The sequence below is a fragment of the Genypterus blacodes genome, unplaced genomic scaffold (assembly GCF_046128005.1).
Source record: "Genypterus blacodes isolate CSIRO-AG114 ecotype Tasmania unplaced genomic scaffold, CSIRO-AGI_Gbla_v1 ptg000007l_1, whole genome shotgun sequence".
NCBI classification, from domain to species: Eukaryota; Metazoa; Chordata; class Actinopteri; order Ophidiiformes; family Ophidiidae; genus Genypterus; species Genypterus blacodes.
Genome location: NW_027466821.1, coordinates 3925629 through 3946665, shown reverse-complemented (window position 1 = coordinate 3946665; position 21037 = coordinate 3925629). Strand labels below are relative to the sequence as shown.

The window sequence follows — 21037 nt, the reverse complement described above, 5'->3', positions numbered from 1 at the left end:
GGGATGAAAATTTAATGAAGGCTTTAATCATTATGAAAGGCCTGGAATATTACTGCTCTCTCTCCTTCTCTCTCTCTCTCTCTCTCTCTCTCGCTTGTACACACAGACTTGCACACTGCTTCCAGCTGGATCAATGACACACACACACACACACACGTGGACGCGCACACTCACTTAAAATGTGGGAACATTAACACCGGGAGGGATGCGAACAAGAGGCCAAAGACACAAAATGGGTCAGAAAACAATAAACATCTTCAAAACAGAAAGAGAGGCTTGACTTATTGAAGGCAGGCCCTGAGCTAGACACCGCACACACATGCACACACAAATAGCCACACACACACACAAAGTATGGCTTAAGTTTGAAAGATATAGTTTTGTGTCTGTGGCTAGTGTTGCTCTACTTAGGCTAGATGAATGGAGAGTGGTAGATACTAGGTCATTGTGTGCGTGCATGTGTGTGTGTGTGTGGGTGTGTGTGCGTTTGTGTGAGCAAGTGTGCGTGCGTACCATATAAGCCTTTGGGAGCATGTGTATTTATGTGTGTGTATTTGCATATGTATTTGCGAAAAAAAGGTTGTGCATGTGAGGATGAGCATGTGTGTGTGTGTATATGTGTGCATGTTAGGTGAAGCATTGCATTTGGCGGAGGTGTGTGTGCGTGTGTGTTGGCCTCTAATAAATGACTAGCGATGTTGTCCCCCATGGCCTGGCCCAACCATGCTCCACCGCTCCCCTGCTCTCTTCATTCATCTCCTGTCTTACTCCACCGGCCACCTGCTACCCTGGAGATACACACTCATTCTCCCTCTCTCACAAACACAGGCACATATGTGCAGACACACACACACAAACACACACATAAACACAGCTAGTCACCTTCTTTAATAAATTCTTCAGGTGCAATGAGGAGGAACAACACAGATAAGGATGGCATGACACTGCCTCGTGTGTGTGTGTGTGTGTGTGTGTGTGTGTGTGTGTGTGCGAGTGTGTGTGTGTGTGTGTGTGTGTTTTGAGGCGAAAGGCCACTGGCTCGTGCTGGAGTGTGTGTGCGTATCATTACGTGGAATAATGAGAGCAGAGTGTAGAGCATTGCGGGAGGCGCGGGGTCGAGAGGAGAGGCAGTGCGAAAACTCGAGAGAGGTGACTGTGAATCCAGATCTGCACACCTAAACACACACACATACACACACACACCACACAGACACAGCTGTGCCGGGCAGGTCCCTTGGATTCAACATTTAACCCAATGTGACCCCTCTTCCCAAAGTCAAGCCGATTATCACCAGACCCTGCACTGTGGCAAAGGGACATGAACCTGAGAAACAAACGGCCCATAGGTAGGAAGGCAGTAAGACGTGAAGACAGGCAGACAGAAAGACGTGCAATGCTAAAGAGATAAATGGAAGAGGAGAAACATATCTAAATGGGGCACAGATGTTCGTCTCACACCCTGCAGTTGTGTCTCTGCTGCCCTGGTCACCCACCAGACACTCATTTCTCTCCTCTCCTCTCCCCTCCTGACTCCAAGTGAAAGAGTTAAGGGCCAGCTGAGCTCCATAGCTGGATCCCACTGGCGGCCTTCTGCCACCCAGCCATGGCTACCCATCACGAGTTCTCGCGGAATATATGTGTATGTATATATATATATATATATATATATACTGTACATGTTTGTGTGTTTATTCCTTCAGTATGTAGTTTTAGTGAACCTGAGTCTTGTGAGGTAAACACATATATTAATTGTCAGGGTGTTTAATGGTTGTATGCCCCAATAACTTAATCGTCACTTGTCACATGCAGGGTTCACTTGGGCAGGTCGAATCCTTCAAAGTTCACCCCAAATCTAAAAATGTAACATTGTGAGAACTCATGCCTGGCTTTAAATAATTCTCTTTCTAGACACTCGTGTTATTCTTATGGGGTTTTGCTGTGTCAGGGTGCAGGTCTAGGGTCAAATCTCGGCCTCTAAATTTAATGGCCTGGATCTGGACACATGTGCAGTCCCCCACACACACGCATACAGGTAGACACGCGTAATCAAGCACACGCAAGTATACAGTGTGAAGGTTTACAGCCACGCTGGCAACCTTGAGGTCAACCAGAATGGCGTTTTTATGGCTGAGTGTACTCGCTGCAACAAGGCACTCCAAGGCATAGCTCTCCATACTGAAAATGCCAACTCCTTGACGGATGTCACAACTGTGCACGCACAAGCGCAAACACACGGACACACACACGCACGCGCACGCACGGCACTTCATCTATTTTCAAGGCAAGGAGGGGACCCAGGGCCTGCTTTTAGAGAGCACTGAGGCATTTTATAGGACAGCACTTAGGCAAGGCCATTGTACAAGACAAGCACACAGTGGCCCGAGCTCCCTCACGCCTCCATACACTCCAATGGGTGACAATGGGAAGGGCGGATACATTCTGCCAAGAAGAAGGAGAGAGAGAAAGAAAGGGAGAAGAGGGGAGAAAAAAAAAGAGCCAAAGAAGTGGAGGGAGTGGGGTAGTCTCGCCTTCATCCGTCCATCAGTCCACCCCCCTTCACTTTGCTTAATCCTTCCACTACTCAGCTATCTGGGGGGTTATGTCAAACACACACACACACACACACACACACACAAAGTATGTAGCTATGCACATACACACATCCTAAACATTAATGATGGCATATACAACCAAGAAAGTCAACGAAAATACCTGCAACTTTTCAGCTCAAATCCCTATGGGGTTGTGTGGACTCAGACACACACACGCACACACACACAGACAGACTCCTACAGCCTCAGGTTCACAGCCCTGGCGTGGGAGCGGACAAATGTCTTTATATGTGATTTCCACCCTTTGTCGGTAATTAGTTAGTTGTATAAATTAACATGAAGTGCAGCGGGACTCTGGCTCCATTGTTTACCATGATCATTCTTCTTGCGCTGGGAAAAAGGGAGGCGAGTGAAATGAAACAGAGGGAAGGTTGAAAGAGAGAATGCTTTTCACTCACTAGAAGGGAGAGAGAAAGTTAGGGTGAGAGCAGGATTTGTTAGAGGGCTCTAAATACACAGTCAGCATTCAGCATACAGAAGCTGACATCCTGCTTATTTAGACTAACGCTGCTTCAAAGCTTTTTTAAAGAAAGTTTCATGTGTTTTTTTTTATTACAGCTCCTTCAATCCTGGGACCTGACAAAAAAAAGAAATGAATCACTCCTTCGTGAAATTCGAGCACACTGTAATTTAAGAGATCAATATATTAAAGAATGATTCCAGACAAATAAATGGTATTGTTGTGTGAGAATGAAAGGGTTCACACTTGGTGAGGCTGTAATCAGCTTTTTATTTGGGACAACAAACTCCTTATTTATCAGGCTTTTTAAAAATGTTATCGGCCTGTAATTGTGTCGTTTAGAGAGCGGGGGAGATATCATCCTGGATCTGGCTCTCCAATTGAACCAAGTCAGTTCATTTTATGTTGTTTTTTTCCTTTCCCCGGCTTGAGAAACAGGCGACATCATGGGGAAAACCTGAGGCCTATTGTGGGGTCGGCCATTGTTGTCTCGATGAAAGGCGCATTCAAGTCACTTTTCTTATTGAATTGTTTTGCGTCTGCTTTTCAACGTGGCATTCTCTTTCCAGCCTTGCACGAGACAATCGGTGGGGATGAAACTCCTTTTTACCATTCTCCTGGTCCAGATGAGCGATATTAAGGAGATGAATAGTTTGCGTGTGTGTGTGTGTGTGCGCGTGTGTGTGTTTTTAGGGAAAGCAGTGCCCCAGCCTTTGTCCAATACATGAACATAAAGGGGCTTAGACAGAGAGAGGGGGTCCTGTGGTTTTCCTGATGGTGTGTGTGTGTGTGTGTGTACGTGTGTGTGTGTGTGTGTGTGTGTGTCTGTGTGTGTTATTGGCCTCCTGGCGTGGCATTAAGTTAAGGACAAAAGCCTGAGGTTCATGAATCAGCCAAAGCTTCCATAGCTTTGCCATTGTGGCCCACTCAGAGTTTGACTGTTCTACACTGTGTGTGTGTGTGTGTGTGTGTGTGTGTGTGTGTGTGTGTGTGTGTGTGTGTGTGTGTGTGTGTGTGTGTGTGTGTGTTAAAGTAGTGACAGGGCAATAAGAATGAATTTGTGCATATGTGAATGTGTCATTTGTATCATATAAATGCATTTGTGTGTCTGTGTTGGGGGAGGGGGGCTGTCCCACATAAAAGGCTCTTGTCACTGACTCCCAAATATTAGACAGGCCCCAAAGTTTCTGCATCCATCCATCCACTTCCCATTCAGCATCACGCCCCATGACCAAATCACTGGAATCTGTGATTTATCTACTCAGCTTTCTCATAAACTCTCCTCTTCATTTGCACACGCTGTTGTTGTTTTTCATTTTCTGTTGTTTTTGTGCCTGAGCTTTTCTGCCATTTCCACAGAGAGACAGAGGAATGTGTTTATGGCTGCAAGATTAATGACTTCAGTTTGAAATGCGAGGACATTCATTTGTTCCTCAATTACTTGATTAAAAGGATGTGATACTACGGCTGAAAATCTTTCTTCCAACTTTTCACTCGAGTGTTAACTGTTACCAGTTACTGTTGAGAGTTGATTATTCCGATTCTGAAGGTTTTACCTGTGATCTAGAGCCACGGGAAAGAGAAAAAGGTGTCAGCTTTGTTGTTCGCTTTGTTGTTCGCTTTTCAAACAAGCCTAGAATGCAAATGTTATCATTCTGTCGTCTCCCACACATGCATCAGTGTTTGTTACATTTAATTAAACTAAGACATGTCAGACTGGTGAGATCATAATGAGTAAAAAATATACAAATGATCAAACAGGTTAAATATGTAATCCTGGGATAATTAGATGTGTCACAATGCTACTGTGGGGACAGAGAGAGATTTTCTGCATCTTCGTGAAATTCATTCCAGATACCTACGGGAATATGTGTGTGAGAGAATACTAATATTCCCATGTTTAACCCATGCAGCACTCTGTAGCTGAAGAAGCTGATTTAAGGCCTGACATACATATGTCATACATGACATACAAGACGCTTAAACAGCCTGTGTGAAGGCGTGGGATACGTCATCTCAGATTATATATAAAAATGTGTATGTTTATTGGCTCAAAAGCCAACACACACGCACAGACAGAGATAGATACAACAGCCCTGCACTAGGCTGAGGTCCACAGTGACCTGTGATCAGGACTGAACCACTCTGACTCTTATATGGATACAGGAGATCAAGCCGGTGATGCGTCCTAGCGTGTTATGCAGCATAAGTCTGTTCTCGTGCAGTAATATGCACCTTCATAAGCATACGTGTCACGTGAACCAATGCCTCGTCAGTCATGCATGCAGCAACAAGTCAGTGCACCAGTCAGCCGGCCAAGCGGCTTCCAGGCCGACCAGCAAGGAAGGCGGTCAGCCAGTCCTCCCAGCACATCAGCGAAGCGTTCAGCCAGTGTGTGGCTCAGTCAACCAGTCAGCTCGTCTGTCTTCTAGCTAGTCAGACAATCATTCAGTCAGTCACTCAGTCAGCCTGTCAGCCAGTCAGTGTGTCAGTCTTTGAAGCCAGAGGGTCTATATTAGTTAACCCCTGCCTGGCTGGTCAGAGGGCGCGTACCACAGATGAAGTGGCGCGTCTGTGTTGTCGGCCTCAGGGGTCGTGACCTGGCACCCACAGCACAGCCCAGCCTTATTTGAGCCAGATGTTGGAAGACGAGCATCTCTGTGACCCCCCCACCACCCTGCCCCCCTGCCCCACTGCATTCTTCTGCCTAGCCAGCTACTGGCCACAACTAGCCAGAACTCCACATTTCGATTGCTTCACTGGACACATCGCTGCGCGGTCCAGTGTCTGTCTCTCCGTCCTTCACTCTCGCCGTCCTCCCTGTGGGATCCCTAAATCCTTCCATTCACATCTCCAATCCCCTCCCGCCCCTTTCTTTCCCTATATTTTCGCCCCTCCCTCCTCGTTTGGCCCACTGCCCCTTTCCGCTCCGCTCAGGGGAAAGAGTGCTGTGTGTGTGCTTGTGTTGCCTGGCAGTATGCCTGCTCTCATCGTTTCGCCCATCCCTCCTCATCCTCTCTCTCTCCTTTGCTCTCTCTCCTTCCTTGCTTTCTGCCATTGCTCTACCAATGCATATGCTCACCTTTCTCTTTTTTGCCACCTTCCCCGTCTCCTTCCTTCTGTCCCCTTTCCGCCCTTATCCCTTTGTCCCTGTCATTCTCTCCCCTGTTTCTAATCACTCCCCCTCCATCTCTTTTGCTCCCTGTCTCCATTCATGCTTCTCTCTCTCCATCTCTTCCCCCCCCCACCTCCTCCCTCCCTCTGTCTCCCCTCCTCTCTCCCTCGGCTGGGCTCAGGAGCAGTGAACAGGTGTTGTCTCCTTTTGATTTGGGTGCGTTCGGATTAATGCTGTCAGCTCAGCTGTTAAAACAACTGCCACCGCCAGATGCCAGTCAGTTTGGGGCTGGAGCTGTCACCAACACACACACACGCGCGCACACACACATCAACACATTCACACATATCCAAACATACACACACTTGGAGGCGACCATGCACACACACACACACACACACACACACACAGCCCCATTGTAATGCCGACAAAGCAAATCAGCTGCTGTAGTCCCGTCTCGTCTATAACCCAGGTGTGTGTTTCTGAAGTCTTTCCAAAATATCACAGTCAGTGAGTACAAAAGGGAGACGATGACATTATACTGCAGTGATCATTAATACACCGCTACTAAAGAGGAAACACGCCAGCAGTTGAGTTAACATTCAGAGGCATTTTGTTACAAGAATTCATTGTTTACTTCATTTAAAGTATTTCATATTTCAATGAAAACATTAAATGAAAATCTGGGTCTTATTTACAGGCACTTAAAGGTTAACTAAACCTTTAATTAAAACATTCCAGATAACAAAGTTTGCAGCACCTGAAGTGGAGAGCCTCCACTCAGAAGGTTTCCCATTTTTGAATTCAACGTTTTGTTCACTCCGGGTCCAGAATTATACTTCAATTACACTCAACAAAAGTTGCTCATCGACACTTTAAAATTGGTGTCATTTATTAATCAATGCACAATTTTCTTGCTTGTTAATAAGTACGCATTTAATATTTGTGCGATGATGTATGATTATACAAACATACAGGTTGTGAAGTAGACATTTGTAAACTCTGTAACTCATTGATCAAACGGATGCAATCACCTGCCATCCTGGAAACCCTTTGAGACAATCAAACACTACGTTTTATCATCTGGGCTTTTATTTCTTACAATACGTTTTAATCTTATGAAAACAAGTTCCCTTTAATTGTCAGTTTGAAATTAGTTTCTTAATCCTTTAGTGAAGAGTGTGTATGTTCAGCTTGGCCCCTAACTGTTAGTTATACGTCTCCAGCTTTATGTTTCTCAATCAGAAATATGTTTATGATTCATGTCCAGTGTTTGTATGTTTAAATGTATGTGTACGTGTGTATATCACCACTTTTCCGGGGCCATTCTGAAATTGTGTGTGTGTGTGTGTGTGTGTGTGTGTGTGTGTGTGTGTGTGTGTGTGTGTGTGTGTGTGTGTGTGTGTCAGATGGTGGGTAGTGAGTTTCAGAATGGTGTCTGATTTTGGTGTCTGTGTCCATTTTGTTGCGTGATACACTGATGTCTGATGGGGAAAACATTCCATGGCCCGTCTTTTCCTTCGGACAGATTTTTGATCTATCTTTATCTCCCTGTCTGTCTTCTTTTCTCTCTTCCTCTCACTCTCTCAAACACACACTTTTTTTTTTCTCAATTTGAACTCATGCGCTCATGTTTGTTTACAAGCTTCACACTCGACAGTCTTGTGATGCTGGTTCAAGGAGCTGTCTACTAAAACACTGGACACTTGTTTGTTGGGTTCATGCCGGTTTGTCTGACACACACTTACACCCAGCCACACACACACACACACACACACACACAGACACACACTCTAACATTGAGCCTTCTGTTTTGCTCCCCCTACCCCCCATATCATTTTTCTTTAACCATTTTTAGCCTGCTGACCGAAACATATTTTACTCTGATTTGGATCACGCCCTCCTCGTCGATTCTATTGGTTTGGTTAATTAAGCTAATGAAGTTAAGGCCAAGGTCATCATACTCGACTGTACCGTCCGTGGCCACTGAGCCAAATGCTGTTAAGGCAATTAGTCCAGTCAAAGTCATGGGTGTCTTGTCGGTGAATGAAGAGGGGGAGGAAGGAAAGAGGGTCAAAGCCCACGGGAATGCGGGGAAAGAGAGAGGAGAGCTCCTGATGCAATGTGAATGCTCCAGAAATTCATCACCTTTCTCTCACATTTGACTCGTCTTTACATGTAATTGTTCCATAACAGGTACAGGTAGTGTAGAATGAGAGTTAGGAATGTTGTTTACGATTGATATGTCAACGTGTTCTGGATGCCATGAGCCCTTTTTAACATGTTACATTTAAGGGCAAATCGATCAATTCAATTACACAAGGTGCTTTCACCATGCTGTTGTTTTCCATTTATTTTCTTTGGTCAGCTTTGTCAGCCATACATACTTCAGTGCTTTAAATCTAAATCAGCCATTATTGATGACGCAAATCTCAACCATCCAAGTTGGTTTTCTTATTTTCCCTGCCTGTAGTAATGTGATCTTGCCAGGAGAGCATTGGGGAGTAGGAACAGAATTACAGAGCGTCGTTAGAAGCGAGTGAATAATTGGACTCAAAAGGCTCCAACAGGTCAGGCACACAAACATTCCCATGCACACACTCGTGAACCTGAACACACACATGGTAGTCAGCAGTGCATTCCAGCGCTATTTGGACTGTTGTTACTATTGGTCTAATGGTTCTCACATGTCTGTCGCCCTATCTTTGAGCAGCACACAGGACAATGTAGGCTATTCTTGAGACTTTATAACACACACTCTGCACAGATGGAAGAAGTGTTCACACATAGAAAAGAAAGACAAAAAAGAGACAGAGACGGATATCGAGACAAGCTGACCAACTCAAAGACACGCAAACAGAAATAGAAGTGTTTGCGTGTGCGCGTCTGTTTACGATTCTCAACGCCGCCCGTGTTAACAGGAATAGGCGGCCCCGCCTCCGCTGTCCTGCAACGCAAAGACACTCTAAAGCCATCCAACTGTCAATCAAACATCATCAAATCATCAAATCAAAACGATGATAGCATCAGAAATAACAGTCTTTACCCATCAGTTTCACACACACACGCACACACGCACACACGCACACACACGAGGTTAAAGTCACAGCTCAGGCCTCTTTGAATAGGCTTCCAACATGCAAAGCAGCATTAGTGTGTCAGAAGTGTCTTGCCTTTCTGTCTGTCTCTCTGTCATTGGTTTGACAGGCAGACGAAAAATGTCACGACTCACAACAGAAAACCATGCACTTTGTGTGTGTGTGTGTGTGAGTGCACGCGCACGGGCACACTCTCAGTCTGTCTCTGGCGTAGTTAATGCGTGGGTCCATTCCCCTCCTATAAACGGCGGGCCCAATACACAATGTCTTCTTTTGTTGTCACGTTAAAGTGATGCAATAAAGCTGTGCAGTGACAAGGACGGCCTGGGGGCTGCTGCAGTGACAGAGACATTTGTGCGTGAGCGTGTGTGTGTGCATGTGTGTGTGTGTGTGTATGTAGTGAGTGTGTGGAGTAGAGACAAGAGCACTGAAGAGGGGTTATTGCCACGAGACAGATTGCAAGTGTCATTTTCCATTACAGCAGCCTGAGCCACTGTACGAATCTCTTAAACCTACACACACACACACACGAACACACACACACACTCTGTTACACACGGCTTGGCCTACTTTAACAGGGAGAGATGTGTGTGCATTAAAAGAGTGCCGGTCCTTCCTTCCCCCCCCACTCCTCACCCTGACCAGCAGCCTGAACACTGAACACACCCTTCATCTGAACCATCCTACTACCAACCTATACAACATATTATAGAATTAATGGATTGATTTCTGAATTCTAGTGGGGTTAACAAAAAGGGCTTTGCACTAGTAGGAATTTATTTTATTCAAGTCAATGAAACTTAAATGTATTAATTAATCCTTCAGTTCATTTTATTTTACGAAAGGCTTTCTTGATGCCAACTATTGTCTTTTCGAACCATTTCTGTCTTATTGATACCACTGACTGTTTCTTTCATGACTGACTTTTGGGACAAAATTAAGAATTCTAGGTGGTCAGATTTACAAAATGCACAAAGGAATTTTCTCCAAAACTCATTAATTAATCCACAAGTGGATTAATTTCTACTCCAGTCTAACTTTTAAGATGAATAACAAATCAAGACCAGCTATCGTGAAAAAGTGCAATAATCTCAAGAAGATGGTGTTTAATAACATTATTTGCCTTGGATGAGAAAGATAAGATGATAAGAATAATCTTCAGAGACTTTCTTCCACACACACACACACTCATCCAGTTCATATCAACTAATACCAGAATTGTAACATATCAGTCTTGTTTTCATTTGATTAGTTTATTTTCACAACAAGATTTTCAGCTGATAGCAGTCGAACAAAGTATGTTTGACCGTCATTCTGTCCTCACCAGAAGGGATTCAGCATGTCCCGTCGGCGCATGTACACTGCTATTATCTATTCAAAAGACTCTCATGAGGCTCTGTTTGTTAACCAGGCAATTAGTGGGCAGTATTTGGTAGTTATCAGTACCGCAGTTGACACTTGCTCTCTTCAGTCTGTAAAGTATGAGGCCGTAAAATGCAAATGGGGTCTGTGTTCACTCCCATAGCTTGTCCTTAACAAGGTGTGGTGGCAGCGGCTATCGGGAGCCGGGGCGGCATTAGTCTGCAGCGGATTCAAATGTCTAGATGCTATCAAACACCATTTAATGGTAATAGAGGTCACAGAGGCAATTGGGAAAATGGTGTGTGTCTGTGTGAAAGGAGCGTTCTCCGTCACCGAAAAACACAGCATTAAGATAGCATCACTAATTTCTCCGGCTGGGCACAAGAACAACATGCAGAGTGAGAGAAGGCGAGAGAGAGAGAGAAAGAGAGAGAGAGAGGGAGGGAGAGAGAAAGAGAAAGGAAAAATACAACCAAATGAAACAACAAGGAAAGTTTTTCTGCGACTTTCTCGAATGTCGCTCCAGATTTTGCCCTTCATCGTTCTTTCACAATGTCGCGCCCTCTCCGCTGCTATTTCTGACTGCCAGTGTGTGGATCTGGCTCGCTGAGATTTCATGCCAGTGTAAAAATTGGCTGAGGGTTTGGTTCAAATCAAATTGGACATAAGCACCCACAACACCATCTGTTAGGGAAAGGCAGTGGAGTGAAGGGCAAAACGCTGCATTCAGATAAATGGATTTTCAATTTATTAAATTGTTGACTGACACCCTTGTAAATTTTCACTTTATGTGTTGCCGCTTATTCTTAGAACATCTTATATTTAATGGAAACATGTTGGTATACATCCATATAGTCTCCAATGTGTAATATTAGAATGAGACACAACAAATTCCTGCTACATCTGTTGTTTTGTGTCTTGCCGAGTTGAATTCCTTATTTATTCTTGCAGCTTAGTTGCCACACATTTATGTCAGTGTAAATTAGATTCTACTGGAGAGGGGAAAAACAATTTGTCTTTTTTTTTTCCATCCTTCTTAAAAACTAAATCTCACTCTCACAAAAATAAAGCTTCCACCGAGCCCTTTCCCATGTTTATCATCCAGCATTTTTGGCAAGTGCGACAGAGTGTGTGTGTGTGTGTGCAGGTCTGTGTGTGTATGTGTGTAAACTTTCCAGTAACAGGTGTGTCGCCCCAAAATGTGTTTACAGACGTGTTAGTGATTGTCACAATACTTTAGGGGGCACCATATGTCCCTCGCCGCCGCGCACAAAAAGTTTCACTTAACTCGCAAGGTGGAGTGAAACAGATTAAGAAAAAATTATAATTTGTCACAATGGAACAGAAGACGATGTTAGTGTCGTGTGCCAAATATAAGATCTGTCAATCTAGTGGTGGTGCTTTGGGTTTTGGGTTCGATTGAGTGTGTATGAGCGGGAGATAGAGAGGGAGAGAGAGCAAGTGCCCCTCCCAAGCCTGCCTAGAGGTCTGTGTGTTTATTAAGAACTAAAGTTGGAGAAGCTTCTGAATGAATGTTGCTGTGGACACCGACAAGGGACTGTCTCTAAAACACACACACACAATCTCTCTCTCTCTCTCTCCCTCTGCCTTGTTCTCACTCCATCATCTTGATCCTCTGCTTCAGTGGGATACACAGAGCAATGGGAGGAAATCGAAAGTAAGGAGCAGGAGGAGGAAAGGGATTTTTGTGTTTACACAGAGGCCTTGCCACAGCAGCAACTGTTGCCAAGCGCTGTCCCCCCCACCCCCCACAACAAGCCTGTAATTGGTACTTTTAGCAGCTAACCTTGCGGAGGAGGTGGCGTGAGGCGGGTTTGGACAAAAAGCTTTTTGATAGATCTCTTTCTATGCGTCTCCTCGCTCAAAGCAATGGTATAGTGCTCCGATTTGGACAAAAGACTACCCGTAATGTTGGCAAAGCCCTCTCAGCTTCGGAACGTTTGGACCATCTTTAGAAGGAATAAGTAAAAATGCATCCATCGACGTGGCCAAGCTCAAGCAGACATGAATTGATCATCAAAATATCAACATCATCATTTCGTAATGGAGAACGTTGGCGTCGGCACTACAAGGGGATTAGACGATGAGAAAAGCGAAAGCTCGGGTGCCAAGCGGGCGTAAATAAGTGAAGAAAAATCTGCCCGTCTCTCATCTGAAGTTTCTGTGAAGATTTGGATGATCGTCACCCTTCATTTTTTGACAGTTAACGTCAAGGTTGTCAGATAGCTATCACTGTAGCTGTAATGGCAACAAAATGCAGAGGAAAACGTATTTGACAGATCACATCACTGATCTTTCTATCCTTACTTCCTTCCTTAAATCCTTCTTTTGGAACTTTTCCCTTTCTTCTCTACTTAGTTCCTTTTTTTTTTACTTCCAAGTAAACCTATTCTTGGTAAGGATTTTCAGTGCAAAATCTGAAATAATTTAGCTCAACACTCCAATCTGCCAATGAATGAATCTCACTTTTGATACACAGGTTCACTGATATAACCTCTTTATTCTGACTTTTTAGTCGCAGCTGAAATTAAAGTTATATTCGCCTTTTCCAGAAGCTTCTGACCTTACATCCTCTAAGATACCACTAACACAATATAACACAACTTTTCTTATCATCAGTTGTAATTATCGGCACATTGGGGACAATCTAATTATTGGGCCATATACTTTGTTTCTCTCCGTCATGGACACCAGCTAATGGGTTTTCACCGCAGACTTGCATATCTTTCCTCCTCGCTCCGTCTGTGGCTCCTTAACTCCACCTCAGTGCCTCAGTGTTCAGGGTGGCAGCCTTAGACAAACTCCACCAGTGCTTGTATAATTGGTTATTCAACACTGACCCCTGCCCGGTTTGGGAGGGAGGGAAGAGGAGAATGGAGAGGGGGGGGGGGGCTGGTGGAGGCTCCCTGTGGATGCCAAGGCTCAAGTCAATGTGGAGCCTGTTTTTCAGGATATAAGGGCCAGGCTTGGGTCCCAAGCCAGGGCCCTTTCCTGTGGGCCCTCCCCCTTCTTCTCCTCCTCCTCCTCCTCGTCGTTTTCGTCGTCCACCTCCTTCATCCTCCACCCTCCTCTGAGCCCGGCTGGGCCTGGCGCTGGCACAGAGGCCCCTTTGTTGTGCACCCGAGTGCCCGGGTTCTCCCTCACTCACTTACTCTCTCCCTCCCCTCCCTCCCCCCCCTCTTTCTTTCCTTCTCCCTCTCTTTCCACAGACCCCCACCCATTATCCCTCCCCTTTCCTCTAAAGGTCTCCAGGCTTCACAAATATGAGATAATAGGAAAAATAGAGCTGGCCACTTGTGGTGACTCAGGGCAAAACGTCTGAGTGAAAAATAGAAAGTGAGAGAGAGAAAGAGGGAGCGATCTCGCATTGTGAGGTTCGTCGGAACAAGCTGGACCGATGTGGAGTCTCCTCCCATCTTGCCCTCTCTCCCCCTCTCCAGCAGCTTCTGGACCAAAAGCGCACTGTGGATCCAAAAGCCCAATGGAAGCGCACTATAACACACATGCACACACGCACACACACTCTCCTTGCTCAGCAGGTGGACTGGGTTGTTTTGGCTCGGCTGCAGGGCAGCAGCTTGACTCCGTTTGAGCCAATGAGCCAAAATAATAGCCAATGATTCCAGAGTTATTGTCAGTGTTTCCTCCACTGTGCTTTACCCAGAATCCCTCTCAGCTGTATGAGGTTTGGAACATCACAGTTGAAGGAATGAATTAGCTTTTACATGAAAAATACGACAGCAAAATGCAATCACTGGTATGTACGGAACACTGGACAGTCAAGACCCATCAATAGATAGAAGACACAGTGATGCTGAACAAACACAAACTAAAATATGCATGCATGCAGACAAACACACAGGTTTGCCATCACTGCTTTTCTTTCTCTCTTTTCTTCTATACACTAAACTGTTTTTGTCAAGGGGATGCAGGTATCCTCCCCTCCCCTCAGCTCCAAACACACCACCCTGCAAATATGTGGTCCACACCCGTGCGTGGGCACTGAGCTCCACCCGCTTACCTCACGTAACACACACAGAAACACACGCACATACAGACACAAATGCTTTGCCAGCATTCTGTACGTCAGAAGAACAGGGAGTAGCTTCTCTAAATTTCTTGGAAAGTATTCTGCTGTCCTCCTTTATTATGCAATTTTTCTGGCCATAATTAGTAGTCGTAAACGCTCGCTATGTTTCCAACTGTCGAACGAAATTCCGAGAAATCGCTTGAAAGATTGCAGAACATAAAATATGGCTCAGGTACATTTTCATCTTCTGGGTTTAAGTAAACAAATCCATTCATGGAATATGAACATGTATGAGAGAAATGGAAAAGTGCCTTTTTTAAAGAATTGATTTGTGTTTGATAAGATGTTATTGTTTGATAGTGTGAAATAATGGGTGCCACAATTATCTACAGATAAAAAGAAGGAAACACACTTTGCACCGGGCAGCATTGTAATAAGCACAAACCAAATGCATGGGAAAGAGTGACGATATGGCTTCATGGTGAGGTCAATGTCAGATTTTCCAAACCAATTTTTATATATTTTTCAGCGAAACTGAACTATTTTGGTCAACTACAAATTACAAACCACCGTCCTGCTTTAGGCACACATGGGGAGCTAGTGATGCAGGCGAAATATTATAGACTAGAAACTGAGGGCATGTTCGTGTATACATGCATAGATGCGTGTCAGTGTGTCGGTGTGTCAGTGCTCCGTATCCATGGTGTCATGTCGGTAGGAACAGTGTAGATTTATTTCTCATAGAGTTCGATCAGCATAGTACACAAAGTCACCTCATGCCAAGAACTCAGGGCTTCTCCTCTCTTGCCCATTTCCTTCCATTTTGCCATCCACTGCACAATGAAAGAGCCTTTTGGCTTTTATTAATAGTTAAAGTGGTCCCAGCCTGTCACTGGGGACAATGGCTGCAGCCCTGTTAATAAATAAAAATAATAACTCGTAGATGGAGAGAGAGAGAGGCAGAAAGAGAACAGGCGACACTGCCATTTGTTGTTCCCTCTCACTTGTCAAAGCTCTTTGGCTTAAAAGCCTCTGTCATTGTTGAGAGAGAGGGGGCTGGAGAGAGAGATGAGAGCAAGAGAGGGAGTGCTGGGGGCTAATAGCACCTGTTGGGGTGATGGTGAGACAGCTGTCAGGGGGGAAATCACAGGAGCACTCTCTTCCTCTCCCTGCGTGTTTCTTTCCTTCCCTCCATCTCTTTGCCCGAGCTACGGATTTCATCTCTGCTCTCTGCTCTTCCCACCTTCAGCCCTTCTCGCGATAGTCAGTGAACCTATTATCCCCAGCAAGCGTGACGGCACATCGGGGACCCCGGTGCTGACTAACTGACTGACTGGGAAACAAATGCAAGGACAGACGGGTCAGAATCCAAGGGTGATCTGGAAAGAGGGGGGAGGGAGGGGAGGAGAGAGAGAGGGCGAGAGAGATTGATCTTTTGCGATGTTCCCTGGACTGTAAGAGTTTGTGCGCGTGTGTGTGTGTGTGTGTGTGTGTGTGTTGTGAGCAGTGGAGCTTGAACGCTCTAGTCTTAAAGTCAGAGGCGAGGACCTGATTCAGGCCTCTTGGGAGGTTACAGCACACACGCAAACACACACACAAACTGAGGTACAGTGTGCAGCACACACTGCAGTAGTGTGTCCTTGTGTGTGTGCTGCTAGAGTGTCAGTGAAATCCTGGAAATATCCAAGTTGTTAAAAGTACTTAATTCCTTCTGACTGCAGATCTAAACAGATATAAAACGACAGATAAGGAGATTGAAGAGAATGCTGTGTGAAGACAGAAGTTCAGGCAAAGCACTGATGTTTGTGTTTGGCTGATGCATATTGGGTAAAAGCACTTTTAAGTCTGTGTTCATGGGTATTGGTTACACACAGACACCACACACACATACATACGCCACATTGACACTGTGGAAACTGTACATCTCTCTTTTTTTGTGTTGTGTGTGTCTGTGTGTGTGTGTATTTGATGTTTCACACTGGACTGGGATTAAGACTCTGACGACAAGAGTGTATGGAATAAATAATCCAGGGGAGAAAAGGGAGGAGTCAGCAGTTGGCAATGTGTGTGTTTGTCTGCCTGATAGGTATGTGTGTGTGTGCAACTATTGGTATTGAGGATTTGTGTGTATGTGCTTTTGCATGTGTCTGGATGTTTGTGTTGGCTGATAGGGTTAATCTCCCACTCCAAGTGTAAAACCTCTTTCCTAGGCGTTGTCTCTCTCTCTCTCTCTCTCTCTCTCTCTCTCTCTCTCTCTCTCTCTCTCTCTCTCTCTCTCTCTCTCTCTCTCTCTCTCTCTCTCTCTCTCTCTCTCTCTCTCTCTCTCTCTCTCTCTCTCTCTCTCTCTCTCTCTCTCTCTCTCTCTCTCTCTCTCTCTCTCTCTCTCTCTCTCCCCCCCTCCCCTCTTCTTCAGTCTGACAATTACCCCCCTCTCTCTTTGTTCATGTCAATAATAGTCTCGGGTGACAGGGTTGATGTGTCTCTGCCTGTGTGTGTGTGCTCTTATTTCAGTGCACGTTCACATTTACAATCCAGCCCTGTGTGTCTATATACGCTCACTCGTTTGTGTGTATGTGACTTTTTCAATTCTCCCAATAAGTGTGTGTCTGTGTGTTCATGTGTGAGTGTGACCACGTTTCTAGTTAGGGTGTTAATTAGTGACTCGGTGTGGATGGATGTTTGTGTGTGTGTGTGTGTTATCCCTATGCTTGAAGCCCCTGTTAACCTTTCCTACCTCATGCCTCTGCTTCACTGCTCATCCACTGCCACCTTCTCCCCACCTGTAGTCTGCCATTGGTCAGTTGGTATCACATAACGCCTAATTTTCGCAACCGGTAACTATCCGAGTTTGGCGAAATGGTAAGGGTCTTCTGTACTTCCGGCGTGTAGGTGACGTGGCTATTTTTGTGTTTTTCCATAACGGCCACAGACTTTGGGATGGCCCACCTACTTGTCGGAATTGGGGTGGGACAAAGCTAAGTCAGCCAGGTGAGGCGTTGAGGTGCGAGGCTCTGAATGTGCCGGATGCCGAACATGTTGTTGTTCACAAAATCAAACACAGTACTACCTATGTGTGTGTACTTACATGTGTTTTTCTCAATGCAGGGGTTTGTGTGTGTATAAGGGTCTGTGGAGTGTGTGTTGAAAACAAAGCGCCAGCTGATAATGTGTCCATTGTGGCGGGTGCATTAAGGCTCTCTTTGTCTCGGGGCCCACAGGGCTAATGATTCTCTAGCAGCAGGTGAGAGGGAAAAAGCCTCTCTCTCTCTCTCTCTCTCTCTCTCTCACTCTCTTCCCCTCGCTCTCTCTTGCCCCCCCCCCCCCCCCCCCACTTGTCTCTCTCCCTCTCTTTATCTTATGTTTTCTCCCTCTCTTGCTCTGATTTGCTCAGTTTTTTTTGTTCTTCCAGATTTTCTCTCTTTCGATTATCAGCGTCTCTCTCTTTCTCCCTCTTTCTCTCTCTCTATCCAGCTCTCTCTCTCTCTTCTGCTCTCCCCTTCTCCTGCTGATGCGGCCATTAGGCTGAGCTGCCGCTGCCTTTATTACAGCAAATGGACTTTAAATGAGCTTTATTGTCATGTTGGCCAGCCAACTGAATCCCTCTCTCTCTTTTTCTCTCTCCCTCTCTCTTGCTCCTGCCCCCCTCCCCCCTAAGCAGAGGCCCCCAGCATTGAGAGGCTGTTGTCAAAGGACTGGAAGGATAAACTTTTGGCCATGGGCTCAGGGCACATCGCAGAAATTAAAGGTATGGTACCAGTAAGGTCGACTAAATTATAACAGATCTAAACTGAACCAAGTTAACTAAAGTCTAATAAATCAACTTAAACTCTCGAGGACAGAATTTACTAAGTGAACTAATGTGAGCTGAGCTGCTTTGAACTGTATCCACTGCAAACAAATTTACACAGCACAATGCTTCACCAACAGTTTGACCAGCATGTCAAACTGTAAATAATTCTACTATACAATACGACTCCATCAGCTCAGAGTTAATCACCCATTCATTTGCCGTAATGCCAAACCTGCTCAACATTTTATGGAGAGAAAGTTCCGGGAAGTACAAAAACTAATCATTTTATACATTGATGCAAGAGAGAGAGTGAGAGTGAGAGAGAGAGAGGAAGAATAACCAAGGGAGAGGAAGTAAGGGAAAAGACATGAGAGAAGGAGGGAAAAGAGAGAGGTGAGAAAGGCGGGCTATTATTCCAGATAACTCCGGGGCAAAGCCGTCGCTCTCCTCTAGTAATTGAGCTTCATTTGGAAGCAAAGCAATATGTAATCAAAGAGCCTTGCAGAGCAATGTGGGCGACGAGAGGGGGCCTCCATTGATCAAACCCCTTTTCCCAGCTCCCCGCTGTGCTGACATTTCTGTGTTGGGGCGTCCTGCTTCGCGCACCACACACACCAACAGCTGGGTAGCAATATAAGGCGCGCAGACGCTATGTGTGTATGTTGTGTCATGTACTTGCGCGCACAAATTGGCAGAGCATGTGGCTGTGGCTGAGTCGTTATGAGTGTGTATGGGTGTAAGTTTAGTCTATGTAAAGTATGTGTAACCTGGCACTGTGTGTGTTTTAAGCAAGAGAGTATGTACTTATAGAACCTATGACCTATGTGAGTGTATATGAGTGTTTGAACTTGTTTATGTGCCCCCAGTTTACATTAATCAGCGCATCGTCTTTTTCATGCATGGAATTGCATTGGAGAGTCTTTAGTGAGGTCTTTGTTCTTCTGCCTCCTGAACAGTTCACCTTAATAAGAGGCATCAGCTGCTAAATACTTTGATAATAAAGATTTTAAAAGACAGCATTAGGGATAAACTAATAAGGCTTACAAGATAAAACAGGGGGTCATGAGATAAGTGTGATAAGACATTTCACAAGTGTTTTTACATGGGTATATTTGCATTTCTTGTCAAAAACAAAATCTGTGAATTACAAATCTGAAAAGGAATTGTATTTCATTGTCAATAAACCGCTTATGACAACTTACATAACCTTTGTTTTAAGGGTACATAAAAGTTTGAAACCACCTGTTTAATAAACCTAACAGAGCCTAACGTGTCAGGGCAGGACCATGTGAATGTGCTTTAACAAGAAAGCAGTGAGAATACATACCCAGCCTTTTGTCACCATGAGTACTCTTTCTCTTGATACCCAAGCACATTTTAGAATTGGACAGATAAGAATAAAATCACCAATAATATAAAACTGCAACCTGTAAGTGAAACATTTATATAAAAACCCAACACCAACAGTAAAATGTTTTTGTAGGATACCAACCACGTAACTGATCCTGAGGACAAGTCATATAAATTTGGGTTATTGGAGAAATCGCTTTACTGCAAACCATGTAAAATCTTCTGGCTATTTCATCCCGTGCCCTCATCTCTCTCTCACCTCCTCTCTTATCGCTCATGTCTTCCCTTCACGCCCTCTCCTTTCGCTCCTTCCCCCCCCCCCCCCCAGTTATCAGTGTAGCCGGGGTCATTAATTAGCGCCGCAAACACAGTGACAAGTATTACATTGTTACAAATTGGTTAATTATGCCGTGTGTGTGTGTGAGTGGGCGAGTGAGCGAGCGTGAGAGAGAGAGAGATAGGGCTTTGGCTTGCTGGGTTCGAAGGTAAGCACAGGCTGTAGCAATCTGCCTAAGGAGGAATGTGTGTTAACCGATGGAGGAAACCAGTTATCGATCCACCTGCCTGCCTCGCAGCAGCTGAGGAAACAAGCCGACACCGGCTGATTAATGGGGCAAAGGCTGAATTTCTGAAAGAACGGAACACTGAAAAGTGTGTGTGTGTTTGTGTTTGTGTGTGTGTGTGGGGTGGGGGGGTAGCCCAGGTCCATGTAGGAGAGTAGCTAGACATGGTCTCAGCTAAACGGTTCGGTTTCTCGGGTTTGCCTGACAGGAAGCTCATTAATGCGTTACAGTGAGGAGACTGATTCTGAACGCATAGAGGACTTGCAGAAACGGGGGACTTCAGGTTGCCCAAGTTAAAGACGTGTCCACTTTTAACGCAGACATACACACTCAAATGTAAGGGTGAAAAGAATTAATACCCAGTTTTACTTTAAGTGTTAGTGTAAGCGCACGTGTGTGTGTGTGTGTGTGTGTGTGTGTGTGTGTGTGTGTGTGTGTGTGTGTGTGTGTGTGTGTGTGTGTGTGTGTGTGTGTGTGTGTAATCCCGACAAGAAAGACGCCTTTGATCCACCGTTTCACCTTTGCAGACCCCCTTCCTTTTTCTTCTCTCCTCTTACTTCACCCCTTTGCCCCCGTCCTCCCCCAGCCCTTCACCCCCATTGAACGGGCTAACATTTTAACACAAGGCTCTTTCTT

General features: G+C 45.2%; 1 protein-coding gene across 12 annotated transcripts in view; it reads left to right on the top strand.

The window, feature by feature from the left end:
• sox5 (SRY-box transcription factor 5) overlaps window positions 1-21037 on the top strand; it is a 173618-nt gene that overhangs the window by 114077 nt on the left and 38504 nt on the right. For 6 of the 12 annotated variants that reach the window (XM_076152371.1, XM_076152348.1, XM_076152355.1 and 3 more), the window contains one exon: window positions 18354-18443. The exons of 2 other annotated variants lie outside the window; for them this stretch is intronic. In XM_076152371.1, coding sequence (XP_076008486.1) covers window positions 18354-18443 — 90 coding nt within the window. The remainder of the gene's footprint in view (window positions 1-18353; window positions 18444-21037) is intronic. 4 more of the 12 variants (XM_076152364.1, XM_076152357.1, XM_076152399.1 and 1 more) reach the window with 1 other exon arrangement.